This window comes from Caretta caretta, chromosome 6 (genome assembly GCF_965140235.1).
Source record: "Caretta caretta isolate rCarCar2 chromosome 6, rCarCar1.hap1, whole genome shotgun sequence".
NCBI lineage: Eukaryota > Metazoa > Chordata > Testudines > Cheloniidae > Caretta > Caretta caretta.
Window position 1 is genome coordinate 33,567,322 of NC_134211.1, and position 15,280 is coordinate 33,582,601.

General features: G+C 38.3%; 1 protein-coding gene across 7 annotated transcripts in view; it reads right to left on the minus strand.

The window, feature by feature from the left end:
- The window catches only part of SBF2 (SET binding factor 2), a 571,331-nt gene that overhangs the window by 228,580 nt on the left and 327,471 nt on the right, over positions 1-15,280 (minus strand). For all 7 annotated transcript variants that reach the window (XM_075129406.1, XM_048852731.2, XM_048852730.2 and 4 more), the window contains 3 exons: positions 7,082-7,214; positions 5,684-5,792; positions 3,908-4,021 (listed from right to left, as the gene is read on the minus strand). In XM_075129406.1, coding sequence (XP_074985507.1) covers positions 3,908-4,021; positions 5,684-5,792; positions 7,082-7,214 — 356 coding nt within the window. The remainder of the gene's footprint in view (positions 1-3,907; positions 4,022-5,683; positions 5,793-7,081; positions 7,215-15,280) is intronic.

Below are 15,280 nucleotides of genomic sequence, written 5' to 3' on the forward strand. Positions count from 1 at the left end.
TTTTATCAGTAACAACAACAATTACTTGCACTTCTGGAACATCTTTTGTCCAACCATCTCAAAGAATTTAGTAAACATTAAGTAAGATTCCAAAGCCCTTGTGAAGTAGGTAAGAATTATTACCCAGATTTTACATTTGTGTTAGCTGATCCAGAGAAGGTTAAGATATTTGCCTAAGGTCACACAGGGAGTCAGTGCCAGTCAAGAAAATAACTCAATTCTTCTGAATCTATATCTCATGGTGTAAGCAATAAATAAATTGACTCTCTACTGCAGAGTATAGTCCAGATTTTCAAATGTGACTAGTGATCTTGGGTGCTCAAACTGACACACAATAAAGGGGCGTGATTTTCATACAATGCTGAGCACCTGCTCTCTGAAAATCAGGCCCTTCCAGGGTGTTTTGAGTTAAGAACTCCATAACCAAAGCACCCAATATCATTAGTTATTTGAAAATCTTGGCCTATATGCTTACTCTGTTTAAAAGTATTGAGAATGAAGCTGTTCCTTAGCCCTGGGAGCTCCTCAGTTTAATTTGTGGTGCTAAGCCACTACATTTAAAAAAAAAAAAATCTACTGTCACACACACAATCTGTAACTCCATCCAGTTTTCTTTCATTTGTTTTCCTTTCTTCTTAGGGTTAAAACTTTTGCCTGAACCACACAGCAAAGCATGCACATGAAATGATCACGGATGAGCTCCAGTGTGGTCAACCCTATAAAAGAGAAGAGGATGGAAAGATGGAAGGAATGAGGAAAGAAAAGTGAAATAATCCAACCATTACAAAAGCTGTGTCAGGAAATCAGTCACCATATGAGGTTGGCCCTATTGGTCAGACCAGAAATGTTTGAAACAGTATTTTTCAGTTTTTGATAACGTTGGATAAAGGCAGTTCCTTTGATGACAGGAAGCTTGTGGTGATTCCTCAATGTGGAATGATAATCAAGCATATAAAAAAATATTTACTGAAAAACTGTAGCTGGTCAGCTATTCTTTTACAATTATTTTGCCAGGCATCATGGTAATTTAAAATTAAAATGGATTCTTGGAATTGTGCATTCAATTGAAAAGCCGCCAAGGTAAATCATAATAAAGCAGCTGAATTTTCAGTAATAATTATTAAAGCAAAATATTAAAACTGAGATGTATTTCCAAATGTGAGGCCTCATCTGGAGTACTGTGTCCAGTTTTGGGCCCCACACTTCAAGAAGGACGTGGATAAATTGGAGAGAGTCCAGCGAAGGGCAACAAAAATTATTAGGGGACTGGAACACATGAGTTATGAGGAGAGGCTGAGGGAGCTGGGATTGTTTAGCTTGCAGAAGAGAAGAGTGAGGGGGGATTTGATAGCTGCTTTCAACTACCTGAAAGGGGGTTCCAAAGAGGATGGCTCTAGACTGTTCTCAATGGTAGCAGATGACAGAACGAGGAGTAATGGTCTCAAGTTGCAGTGGGGGAGGTTTAGATTGGATATTAGGAAAAACTTTTTCACTAAGAGGGTAGTGAAACACTGGAATGCGTTACCTAGGGAGGTGGTAGAATCTCCTTCCTTAGAGGTTTTTAAGGTCAGGCTTGACAAAGCCCTGGCTGGGATGATTTAACTGGGAATTGGTCCTGCTTTGAGCAGGAGGTTGGACTAGATGACCTTCTGGGGTCCCTTCCAACCCTGATATTCTATGATTCTATGATTCTATGTATTATTAGGGAGAAAAAGGTCACTCTCCCCTTCTCAAATGTTAAGAAGTTACATGCCATAAATGAATGAAGTCTTATGATATGTGATAAGTGGAATCAGTTACAAATCAAGAAAGATAATAGTTCTTTTAAAAAGAGTTTTGTTAACAGAGTATTATGTGCAATTCTAGGCATAGGAAGGTGAACGCTCTTTTTAGAAAAATGCCTGAGAGAAGGGCAACAAGGCTAATTTAATGCCTGACCCTGCATCCACTGAAGTCAACAGCAGAGCTCCCCTTGATTTCAGCAGCGCAGGATCAAGTAATTAGGGACAACAAGCAAAGAGTTCCTTATGAGGAAAGGCTTAATGAACTGAACATGATGGGTTCAACTTAACCCTTGCATAAGCTTCAATGGCTTCAACAGAGGTGAGCCCAATTACACCAAGATAGGTTTGTAAGTAAATAAACTAGGGAAATGCAATCTAGATGGAACTACTATAAGGTGGGATCATAACCGGTTGGAAAATTGTTCCCAGAGAGTAGTTATCAGTGGTTCACAGTCATGCTGGAAGGGCATAACCAGTGGGATCCCACAGGGATCAGTTCTGAGTCTGGTTCTGTTCAATATCTTCATCAATGATTTGGATAATGGCATAGAGCAGTGGTGGGCAATCTGCAGCCCGTCAGGGTAACCTACTGGCAGGCCACCAGACAGTTTGTTTACATTTGCACGGCCGCCCACAGCTACCAGTGGCTGCAGTTCGCTGTTCCTGGCCAATGAGAGCTGCGGGAATGGCAAACCGCGGCCACTGGGAGCTGCTGGCAGCCGTGCAAATGTAAACAAACTGTCTGGCAGCTCACCAGTGGATTACCCTGATGGGCTGCAGGTTGACCCCCACTGGCACAGAGAGTACACTTAAAGTTTGTGGATGATACCAAGCTGGGAGGGATTGCAAGTGTTTTGGAGGATAGGATTATAATTCAAAATGATCTGGACGAACTGTAGAAATGGCCTGAAGCAAATAGGATGAAATTCAATACAGAGAAATGCAAAGTACTCCATTTAGGAAAGAACCATCAGTTGCACACATCCAAAATTGGAAATGACTGCCTAGGAAGGAGTACTTCGGAAAGGGATATGGAGGTCATAGTGGACCACAAGCTAAATATGAGTCAACAGTGTAACGCTGTTGCAAAAAAAAGCAAACATCATTCTGGAATGTATTAGCAGGAGTGTTGTAAGCAACACACGAGAATTAATTCTTCTACTCTACTCTGCACTGATTAGGCCTCAACTGGAGTACTGTGTCCAGTTCTGGGCGCCACATTTCAGGAAAGATGTGGACAACTGGAAGAAAGTCCAGAGAAGAGCAACAAAAATGATTTAAAGGTCTAGAAAACATGACTTATGAGGGAAGATTGAAAACATTGGGTTTGTTTAGTCTGGAGAAGAGAAGACTGTGGGGGACATAACAGTTTTCAAGTACGTAAAAGGTTGTTACAAGAAGAAGGGAGAAAAATTGTTCTTCTTTACTCTGAAGATTGGACAAGAATCAATGGGCTTAAATTGCAGCTAGGGAGGTTTAGGTTGGACATTAGGAAAAACTTCCTAATTGTCAGGGTGGTTAAGCACTGGAATACATTGCTCAGGGAGGTTGTAGAATCTCCATAATTGGAGATTTTTAAGAGCAGGTTAGACAAACACCTGTCAGGGATGGTCTATATAATAATTGTCCTGCCATGAATGCAGGGGACTGGACTAAATCACCTCTGTAGGTCCCTTCCAGTCCTATGATTCTAAATCTGAGAAAAAAGAAAAGGAGTACTTGTGGCACCTTAGAGACTAACCAATTTATTTGAGTCTCTAAGGTGCCACAAGTACTCCTTTTCTTTTTGCGAATACAGACTAACACGGCTGTTCCTCTTAAATCTGAGAAGACATTTAAGTGAAAAATATACAAACCTCCAATATCACATCTGGGTATACCTGCATATAATAAAAAATGCTTGCCAAAGAGTAGGCTGATGGGCCTTTAGGGCCCAGTGTAATCTCCATCTTTTAAATTCTAAGTATATTTGGTATTCACAAACAATGTTAAGGAGTTAATTCATCTTGCTTTTAAATCTTCATAAGTCATTTTCAAAATGTTTCATAATATTCAATGATTTTATTTCTTTTTACATTTTTAAAAATAAGAGCTGGACAAGCTGATCAGGAAATGAGACTTACTAAAGAAAGAGCTGTTTGAGTTTGATGTAGCAGTGGCTCTGGGAGCTGAGATAGATGAATACATTCAGGAATTTTAATTGTGCCTCCATCCAGGTCTGCTATAATTACATCCAACTGAAAAAGAAAAACAAATACTTTATATATAGTATGTTCTGTGATGCACATAGTTAAAACACCAAACGGGCATTCAGATTTTACATATTATTTAGCCTAAAATTTGTGAAGATAATATTACTTCACAATTCTATAGTGCCATTAATGAAGGAACTTGGGCACAAATAATGTTAATGAATGTAACCTCAAAACACCTATGTGATTCAGAGAGAGAGAGGGGACAAACTTTCAAGAGTGGCCTCTAGTTCTGGGTGCCTTAGTTTTTGGGTCTCCAACTTGAGATAGCTTATGACTGAATTTCAGAAGTGCTGAGCAACCACAACTGCAAAAATGGAGGACTCCCAAAATCAAAGGATACCTTGGCAAATGTTGGTCTAATTGAATTGCTCAAGGTCGCAACAGAAGTCTGAAGCAGAGCTGGAAATATATCCCTGTCTTGACTTCACATCCTACATCTTAATCTCAAAAATATTCTTCTGAGTTTTTCCCTCCCTCACCCTATTTCCCTCTGACAGCTTGTATTGGTATTTGTAGAAGAACTGACAACAGGTTCAATTAATTGGTGTGTGAGGGTTTTTCTTTGTTTTTGCCTATTACTGATTGTCCTGCTTTATCTACTGGTACTTTTATTCCTGGGGGAATTCTGTGTCACTGAGCATGTGCAGAATCCATGACTCCTGCAGATTTCTTTGCTTCCCAGCAGAAAAATGACTTCTGACGGGGAAGCAAAGGGAAGCTGCAAAAGCGGTCATGCATCCCTGTCTGCACTGTTTGGGTGCCTGGAGCAGCCACTAGAGACATAAATCACCACCGGGTCAGGAGGGCTGGGCAGTCATGTGTTTGAGAGAGACACTCTGTCCCCTCTCAATCGTTATTGTGGCACACTTGGTGTGGAAGGGCAGGGCTTTGGGGGTGTTTCTGGGGAGGTAGGAGTGTCTCCTCAGGCAGAGCAGAATGTAGCAGCTTAGTGAATTGTTCCCATTGTTCTTAGTGAATTCCCCAGGAATACAAAACAGGTCTAAAAATTTTAAGGCTCTTTACATTGCCAAAGTCATGTAAAGGAGCACTATTGTAATGGACAGTGTGACCTTATAATTGCTTATGGTGCTTTAGTGATTAGAATTGGTCTACATTTTTGGACTGAAAAAATCTCCTATCAAAATGTGCTCTATGAATTGTTTGCTACTGACCTTTCTGGACATTGTCAGTAGCCAATATAAAGTGTGAGTTTGAGTCCCCAGCCCTCACTTACTTTTCAGTTGCCTATGATGTAACACTGATCATATGGCTGCATATATTTGTTGACTAATAACTAGCAGTAAAGGGTCAATATTAGTTACATTACTATTAGACAGAGGAGGCTTGGGGGAATTCCTCCAGTGCTTCCTACTCCCATTCTTCATCCATTGTATTGTAGTTTAAATAAATTACCAAAATAATTTAAAACCAGCTCAATTATCTTTATTTTTTAACAAATAAATATATAGAATTCTAAAATACTGTGCAAATTTTTTTTTATTTTTTGGCGCAGAATTCCCCGAGGAGTTTACTTTGTATGGCTATGAATAGCTTAAACTAATAATGCTCGAAACACAAAAAATTCTCTACACAAATATCACATTTGTCACCATGACTGTACATAATCTTTTTAGGCATACTTACAAGCTCATGAATGTCAGCACAAAAGATGGAATGTACACCAATAATGAAAGGCGTCGGTGAACTGAGAACTTCTAGCAGCTGTGCAGGTAGAATTGGAATATAGGGATAGCTGTGAAGAGATTTAATAAAAAGTTATGCTTTTTGTCTGCCCCATTAGATGAAGTCTTTCTTCACCTTTCTGCCACCTATTATAACTACTTCATAATCTGTCAATTAAAATTCTGGGGCATTCAGTACATCAATTATAAAGTACCACACTCAAAGTTATGAGGACATTCTGGCATGAAAATATAAAGTAGTACATCAAAACCCCAGCCATTATCACAAGGGGCTTGTAATTCCTTTATAAAAATCTATCACAAATAAATAAACTATTTCTGAATATGCATGTAAACTAAGAAGAAAAGACAAAAAAGAATATTCATAGTAATCTATCTAGGTTCGTATATGGTGCCCACTGATATGATAAATGTGTACAAAGAGATTATTATTGCACTAGAGACATTAGATCTGTTATGGAGTGCACACTAAGTTTTAACAATATAGTATGTTTGAAGTAAAGCATGAAGTACAATATATAATACATTATAGTACAACAAAATTCCCAAATGTAGAGCTTTGTGATGCAGACAATGTTTACTTAGGACTAAACTGAGAATACGACACTGCAATTGGAGGTGGGTCTGCAGCTCAGGTAGGCATACTAGCACTATCTTCGATCTACCTAACCTACCTAAAAATAGCAGTGAAGACATGGTGGCACAGACCCCGGCATGGGCTAGCAATGCGAGTACGTTCTTGAGGGTTCCCAGTGGGCTTGTACAGCTTGTATTGCTGCACCTTCACTGCTACTTTTAGCCATGCTACATAGATTAAAGATAGCAAGGGTATCCCTACCCCAACTGTGATGGCACCGCTGACTGTTGCCCTAAGAGGCTGATACACTAGCTTTTGACCTAAAAAAATGGGTTCAAATGTGGCTTTTTTCACAAGGAATTAGCTTGTTGGTTGCATTGTAGTCCATAGCGGACATTTGTACACCTTACAAAACTATCGTACAAACTGCTACAAGTGTCAGCCTCTGCTCGTGGATCATGACTGCATTAGAAAAAGAGATTTATAATCAGCTAGTATTGCTGGCAAGGTGTCTACACAGTATTTTTGTTAAATTACATACAATTTACATTGAAATGGACTAAATGAGATTCTGATAGATGAAGTACACAAACCGTAAGACCAAATGTCTGATCCTGAAAGCCTTTCCTCATGTGGTAATCCTTATTCATGAAAATAGTCCATTAACTTCAATGGCACATCTTGCATGAGTAAGGAAAACTTGTATAAATACAGGTTTTCAACATCAACTCCAAAGTGTCAAAGTTGTCTAACAAAACTCACCTATATTTGAGAGGAAACATTAAGGACTCCAGTGCTCTGCAGGCATCACTGAGCCTCTGAAAACTTGCAGAATGAAAGAGAACCTTATTTTCTGTAAGGACCGCACAGAACAAGCTCAGAACATTTTGGATTCCTTAAAAAAAAAAAAGTGTGTTTTACTAATTATGAACCCATAGCCAAAACAGAACAAAGAATAAAAATGAAAAATTATTAAGAATTCTTGGAGTCATTGGAGGAAAATTTGTAATAAGTATGCAAATGCCTTATCCTGTGATTTTTCTGCATTTTCTTTGACCGTCAGTTTTGATTTCTATTTTTCAAGTTGGTATAACACCCACTGAATATTTTCCAGTAGTTCAAATATTTTCTATTACACCTCCTTTTCTATCCCATTTCCAAGGATTTTCTCCTCTGAAAACAATCCTAACACTGCTTAACAATGACCTCAAATGGTAGTATGCAAAGGTAAACCTGAATCTATAGCCCATTATTGGTGGTTGATCCAGGCTCAACTTCTGAACCTTTATGTAATATCTCTGAAAGTATTGCTGATCATGGACAAAGAGTTCATGAGGTTTGTCTAGTAAACACATTCATACTTTTATCTGTAAAAGTGTTTTCTGTGAGTCACTAGGTTAAACAAAGGCCAGTAAAACCTACACACTACATGTGATTGGAAGGAGTTAAAGAGGAGCTAACTGTCTAAACAAGCCCTGCAAGACTGAGGACAAGACACATGAATCAGATTAAACTGGCTTTGGTAAGATGGTATAATGAATAACCCGTTGCGTAAGTTACAAAGTAATGCACTCCTGGTGAAGACCAAAAAAAATGCATTTCCTTTATAGCAAAACGAGTCCCATCCTCTTAAACAGATGTGTCTTTAAGATATTCTAGAAATAAAGAAATTTCTTGAGAAATGCTGGAATTTATAAAATTTCCTGAGGACACAGACTGTGTTGTCACTAAAAGGGCTTGCATCACCTACGTAGGGTTTCTTGTTACCTTCCTAATAAAGATGGGGGGTTGTTTACAGGCAATTTTCTGTAGTGATCTTCTAAAACGGTATAGTTTTGCCTAACTACATTTTATTTAACACTTCTTAAAATAAGTTTATATTTTCTGTATTGCCAGTAAAATTTGTTTCTCTTTAAAAAACTGGGATTTGGAACCTGTTACATTGGGGTTAAGCACTATTGCAGTGTCTTGGAGAAAAAGAACTTCATTCTGACTTCTGAGAAGGCTGAGTCAAGAGTAATATAATGGTTTGTGGTTACAAACTCCATCCACATAGTACCAACAAGGAGCTCGCATAAGCCAGTGTAAACATGGAGAGACTCAAGCAACCTGAAGGATAGTAAGCCTTATTGCAAATATGAATGCAGAACAGTTTACTTTAAAACATGGGTAATACCCTCCAATTGTTTGTATCTAATGAGTGTACCAGTAATGTCATGTTTATATTCTGAAGAGTTAGATCTACTACTCTTCTTTCATTTACCTCTTGGAAGTTAATCCACCATCCCACCCACTGAGAGACAGAAAAAGAGAAAATACAAAGATGACTGGGCTGGCTGGAAGTTCAGATTGTCCTAGTTGAAGAAATAGTAAGTTATGAATCTATAAGTCTTATTTGTATGGTATACTAATTCTCCAAAGAGCTGTTTTGTTCAGGTCTTCAAAATATTTTAATGACAATCTATACCACTGTAAAATAATAAGAACTCATTTGTTAATTGTGCAGCACCTTTAGCAGACCTTGAAATCACTGGCTCAAAAAAGTTCTGAATAAGCTACTGAACCCATGTCTCTTCTCAGGTGGTTCTACATATGGAAGTGAAAGTTTGGACAGCATTCTTTAGAGAGAGAAAGTTCAGACTAATATTCACGCACTTCTAAAACTGTTTATAGGCTCAAGACTCTGAGTGAGGTATTGCTGCAAATGTATCTGTGGCTGTGTTTACTAGCACAATCACTAGCAGTATCTAGGCCATGGTTTTATGATACATTAAACATGAAAGGTTCTACAGAAAATCAAGTTTTTTCATCTAGTTAAAGGAACTTCTAGCAAAAATCACTTTTTAGGAATAAACCTGAAGTGGATGATGATAGGCAGACCTGAAACTTCAAAATCAATCTTATTACAACAAAGGTTACAAATATATATTTTTAGATTGCTTTATCATATTCTTGTAAGAATCTTAAATAGTAGCTGACGATAGGTATATCTGACTCACAAACCATCCTATAAGAGCTTGTGTAGTTCTACTAACTATGTTATAATAAAATAAAAGGCTACTGTGCTCAAGGTATTCCAAAAGGAAGGCAACTCCTATAAAACTCAGAGGAAGGACAGGAACATCATATTCACATATTAGAAAGTTTTGGTGTATCAAAATTTTCTCAATGCTCATCTGATCAACATCTATAAAGAAAGATTCATTAAAAAGGTCATTTCCCCCCTCCCATCCCCATGTCACAATATTTGCCCTCTAACATGAGAGACCACAATAGATCAACGATTTTCCCTATATTATTGACTACAGCTGTGTGTTATGAATAGAGGGGTTTTTAAAAAAACAAAATACTTCTGGTGAAATCAAGCTGTGGGAAACAAAAAGTCTGATTTTTTTTCCAGCTATGTGACACAAGAGGTTGCAGTAGATTACGATGAATGTAAAACTCTAAAAAGTATCTTAATTCAAATACCTTGGATACTCAGTAAACTATTACCTAGGATCAACTTTTGGGGGGGGTGGGAAAGGGGGCGGAATCATTCTAAGTACATGTTCACAATCACATATCAAAGTAATACAGAGTTCTAAAAAGTAGAAGGATAATTAAACTACTGTTGACAAAAACATTAATAAGGAACAAAATTTGCTGTTATAAATAAATTACAGGTATGTTCAATTTAACTAATAAAGGATTGCCATGTCTCAATATAAATGGTATATATCTTTCAATATTTATACAATGTATCCATGCAGCTTATTTTAAGATACAATAAACTTTTTACTAACAGGATTATTTTGGAAGATTTCCAGTCTGAGGCTAGTTCTACTGTTGCTTTAGGAAGTTGTTTGAGTGATTAAAAGAACCAATGCTCAGGCCATCTTCACAATCCAGTAAATATTTTTATGGATTACTTGTCCAGAACTAACACTTAGGAAAGTTTATTTCCTCTGAAACATTTGTATAGGTCTCTCAAACTCTTTTTAACCCTGGCAGGTCATTCTTATTACAAATTTGCTTCACCATTTTCCTCTCCTACCTTGAATCCTGTTACAAACAAACAGTATGCCACAACTCTATGAAGATTATCAAGGTCCCAATTTAAAATGTATTTTATGTGTATATATATATATATATACATACACACACACAGATACATATTTTACACATATACCCACCTACTCCCCATCCCCCCACACATTTTGTATGTATACACAAACTGCATAAAAGCGGGTGTTTTAGCTCCACTTGTGCCACATACCCTATTTGTAGAAGTCTGAATACAAAAATAGGTGCACAAGTGAGCACTACAACTGCATGTAAAACTCCAGCTTTTTTTTAAACTGATTCTACCTAATACTTTGTGTCATTTGAATGCTGCATTCCAAACAAGCTGACAGACACAGAAGCAGCTTGAGCCTCTAGTTTTAGTAACTGCCTAGAAAGCAGTCATTAATATGCTAGAACTCAAGGGGGGAGGTGGAGGAAGAGGAGGAAACATAGCAGTGAGAACAAAGTAGTTGTACAATACAATATTACAGAGCGTGCTAGGGCAAACACCAAGCTAGTATACTATTTTATAGCTGAGAATCGTTGCTTGCCAACAGCATATAACATTCAACTCACTTCTGATAGTTTATGATATCAGATTATAAAAGCGTTTTGGGGGAGGAAGGGGGTATGGTCCAGGACTGATTACATGAAGTTTTGGACTCAGGGTCAGTGTATTCTTCATTCGTTGATTGTTTTTCTGTTAGACATTCTTAGCTCTTAAGAATTTCACTTCATTTACAGCATGTTGGAAGCTAGATGGACTATAACTCTATGCTGAAGTTTAGACGAGTGAGCACTTTTCTACCTGTTGAAATTTGACCTTGGATGCAAACAAAAATGTCCCATACATTTTTCATTTGCAAAAAAACCCTCTGAAACAAATGGTAGAATAAGTGATTAGGCATTTGAATTCAGCTACACTGAGTCTGGAGTTCATCAGTTCTGTCTTCATCACTAGGTGTGATCATAGATAACAAAAATTACTTTTTAAAAGGCCATATATAATAGAATAAGATGTAAAGAAAGTACGAATAAGTTAAATTATTTATTTGCAATGCTTTAAATTAAAAGAATGGGCAAAATCTCTCAAGAGTATCACGCCATATTGGTTTTACACACACAATGTAATCTGAATGTTGTGGTCTGTGTGTAAATACATACCATACACACAGAAAGCACACATTTATATATGTAGTACATATATATCTGTGATACGTGTACGTGTGTGTGTGTGACTCTTTACACTCATTCATAAATGCAACTTTGACCTGGAATTTTCCATACTTTGTCTCTGCCAAATAAATGGTTTATATTTTTAAAACCATTCAGCCATTTTTTTGAGTTCTGAGTACACGGACATCAAACCATCACCACCCTTGTTCATTGGAAAAGAAAACCTGGCCACATTTTTTGGCCTAGACTACAGCAGTAACAGATGAATGCAGTTTGAAACTTGGCTTATGAACAGAGCTCAGCGAGGAATCTTCTGTGCATTATTAAAATTGGAAAAAATGACTTTCAAAAAGACCTTAAATTGTAAGGTATGCACTCTATGCTATACTGGAAGAAGGACATGAGATACTGGATGTAGTTTAATTAGGCCACAACTTTATTAACTGTCTGGGGCTACTGGATAAAGAAGTGTACAGAGCAGGTAACTCCATGATCATTTCATTACAGAAGGGGGCTTCCCCACCCCTTTTCTATCCTGGTTCCCAACCAACCCACTGCTGGGACCTTACAGCCCCCCTCCACTCTCAAATGAGGGTTAAGGTGGGTTATAAAGGAGAGGGGGGTTGGCTCTCTGCTATGCCAGTCATAGGAGCCTCGAACACCCCCGGTTTCTGCTCCTTTAACAAATACCCCCTGAAAATCCTTTACCAAACCATTTATCTGATCACTGTATCACTTCTCTATGGGGGACTTATACTGTACATCTGCTCCACATTTACATAATGAGCTGTGACATCATATGCTCACTTCAGCTAAGCCCCCACCCTTGAACCCTGCGGGGAAGGCAACCCACCTCCCCAGTCTGCCTTAGCCAATCTGGCAGCAAAAAAATTCCTTCCCAGCCCCCCAGTAAAGGAGTGGCTAGCGCAGTGCTCACAGCAGATACTGACCAAAACTGGCATTTTGCCACTTTCAAGGGTGGGTGTTGCTCCACTTGGTCCAGGAGAAAGAGGGTTTCTCCCACTCAGCTGTCACCTCCTCTCTTTCCAGTCATGGGGGGTGGGGGGAGGGAGAAGAGGGAGCGTGAGTCAGCATCCCCATGCTGACCTGCTCTGCATCTGCAACAACATCCATGCCTCTCTGTCCTTAAAGTGGTATACCCCTTCCCCTGGAAAGCCAGACAACGTTCATCCATCCCCATTCCTCCCTCTGCTTAAGACGCAGTACGGACATAATCTGTGCATACGTTTCAAAAGCCAGCTTAAAGACACATTTCCCTAGCTTTTTGGTTTTGCACTCCAGAATGAGACATTTAGAGTTTGGGAAATTGGAAATCTATGTCGAGGGACAGGTTCTTCGAACAGTACCCGAGCTGGGAAGTTGGTCCCCTGCCATTTCTTGGGCCTTCCATTTTTTGGGTAGTGATAGGGTCCTGAAGCTCTCTCATGTCCCAGTGAGAACCTGGTCCCCAGTCTAAGCCCAACTTCCTGAAAGGAGTGTGGTAAGGTTACTAAACCTACATCAGTAAACTTCTTGGACTACACCTTTTCTCTTATATACAGACTGATTTTGAAACTTGTGTGGCTCTGCTGTGATATCTTCATATTGCATTATTTTATTATTTGTTAAACACCTTATATACAGACACACAAAACAAGATTTTAAAATTGGGCATCTCGAGTTAGATTCCTAAATCCACATACAGGCCCCCAGAAAGACAAACAACCAAAATGTCATTTAAAGCCCTGAGAGATATTATTGCAAACAAACACTATAGAATAACAACCTTTGAGGATTTTGCATGCTACAAAGCATAACCATATTTGTTTTCAACCTTGAACTGCTTACTGACTTCAGACTTCAAGATACATCTGATGTTTAAACTGTCAGGGCACAAACAGACAACATGAAAAACAACAAACAAGTTGATTTTCACAGATTACTCATCTAACAATCCACAGGCAAACATACATCCTGTTGAACCTTACACATATGCTGGAAAATTTTAAACAAGGCTTCCTGACTTTTGCTGTTTTCAAGGATTTAAAGGATTTGTAATATGTACTAAAATATCTGACATCCTACCCTAACAAATGTATTAATCTGTCTGCTTCCTGTTGTTCTACAATACCAATTTAAGCACTGCGTGTGTGCTCACACAGAGTTTGTCAAATTGTTAACTGTAATTCACGGTGCAATTTTTCTAAATGAGACAAATACTATTGCTAACTTTTTAAAAACTTTTTTATAGTTAAATTTTAAACATAGGATTTGGAAATTTACCTAGCTCTACAGATTCAAATCAATATGCTGCAACAGGTTTCTGGCTCTTAGAATAGTGGGTAATAAGGAAAAGCTTAACCAAAGAAATAACCCACAATTTGGCCTGACTAATCCAGGAAATGGATCAGCAATGACCGAAAAGCTTCTCTAAAGAACACTGGAGGTTGACACTGCCTGTTACAAAGATTTTACAATTTGTACAGTGCAAAATCTCAAGGTGATTAGGAAACAAAAACAGTTGAGAAAAACACAGAAAACCTTTCATTTTTATTTTTAGATGTTACAGATCATAACTACAGAGGTACTTTGCTGAAGTACTGCTAATGAGAAGATAGATATGCTTGACTAATAAATAAAATGCAACAACTTTATTCAAATCAACTCAAACAAGTAACCCTTGTCAAATCTTATTTATTTTTCCCATCTGTCATCAATCTCTAGGAACTTTTATAATAAAAACTAATAAAACTCTGTCACACAATCCAATATCAGTTCACACATGCAAAATTACTCAGCCCCTTCAGACAGAAAATGTGTGAACTGAGCATCCCTAAAGGTCAATTTATTTGGACTTTGCCAGACTAAAGAGTAGAGGAGCAAACTCTAAATTCCAGAGCCTTCAACAGATGATCCTGACCAGTCAAACACATCTCAGGAATCAAGTGTCTCTGATGATTTCAACTGCTGGGATAAAGCACAGAGAAGCGATATTCAAGATACATAGAACCCAAACCAAAAGGGGCTTTATAGATCAAAATCAAAGTCTGAATTGGACCTAGAAACTAACATGAAGCCAGTTTAGTCTTTGGAGCATAGGTGTAATGAGTTTCCTACAAGGAGCACCATACAGTAAATGAGACATTGCCTTTTGAACTAATTTAAGTTTCTGAGAGAGGCCTTCAAGTGACAGCTCAACTGGTGTGGACGACTAGAATTCCAATACAGAGGTGACAAAAAGCATGCATCAGCAGTTGAGTGTCCAACAGGACATCAGGTGGTGAACCTGAGTCACCAACAGGGGCAAAACATCTTTATTTGAAGAGACAAATATCACCTTTATTTCCTACAGTTGTTTCTTCATAACCTTTTAGAATTACCTACAAATATTTTATCCAGGTTGGGCTTCAGGCAGGTAGTTCTCACCCAACTTCAGTGTTGTCTAGTCACTAGGAAACAGGATCAGCCACAATGTATGGCACAATTAGAGAGAGAGAGAAAGAGCTGACTGTAATCTTCATGCTGATGCCACTGCCACCCCAGTGATTTCATAAATCGGTTGAAAAGGAGGAGCAAAAGAACTGACCTCATCAGTTCTGCTACACAAAAGCACCTTTGCAAGCACATCAGCAATTGCCCAGCTATACTAAACTATTTGTAGTCTCCGACAGAGAAGAACAAAGACACTCAAGTGCACCTCTGCCGAAGTCCCCAGGGAACAACACAACAACACTTTGT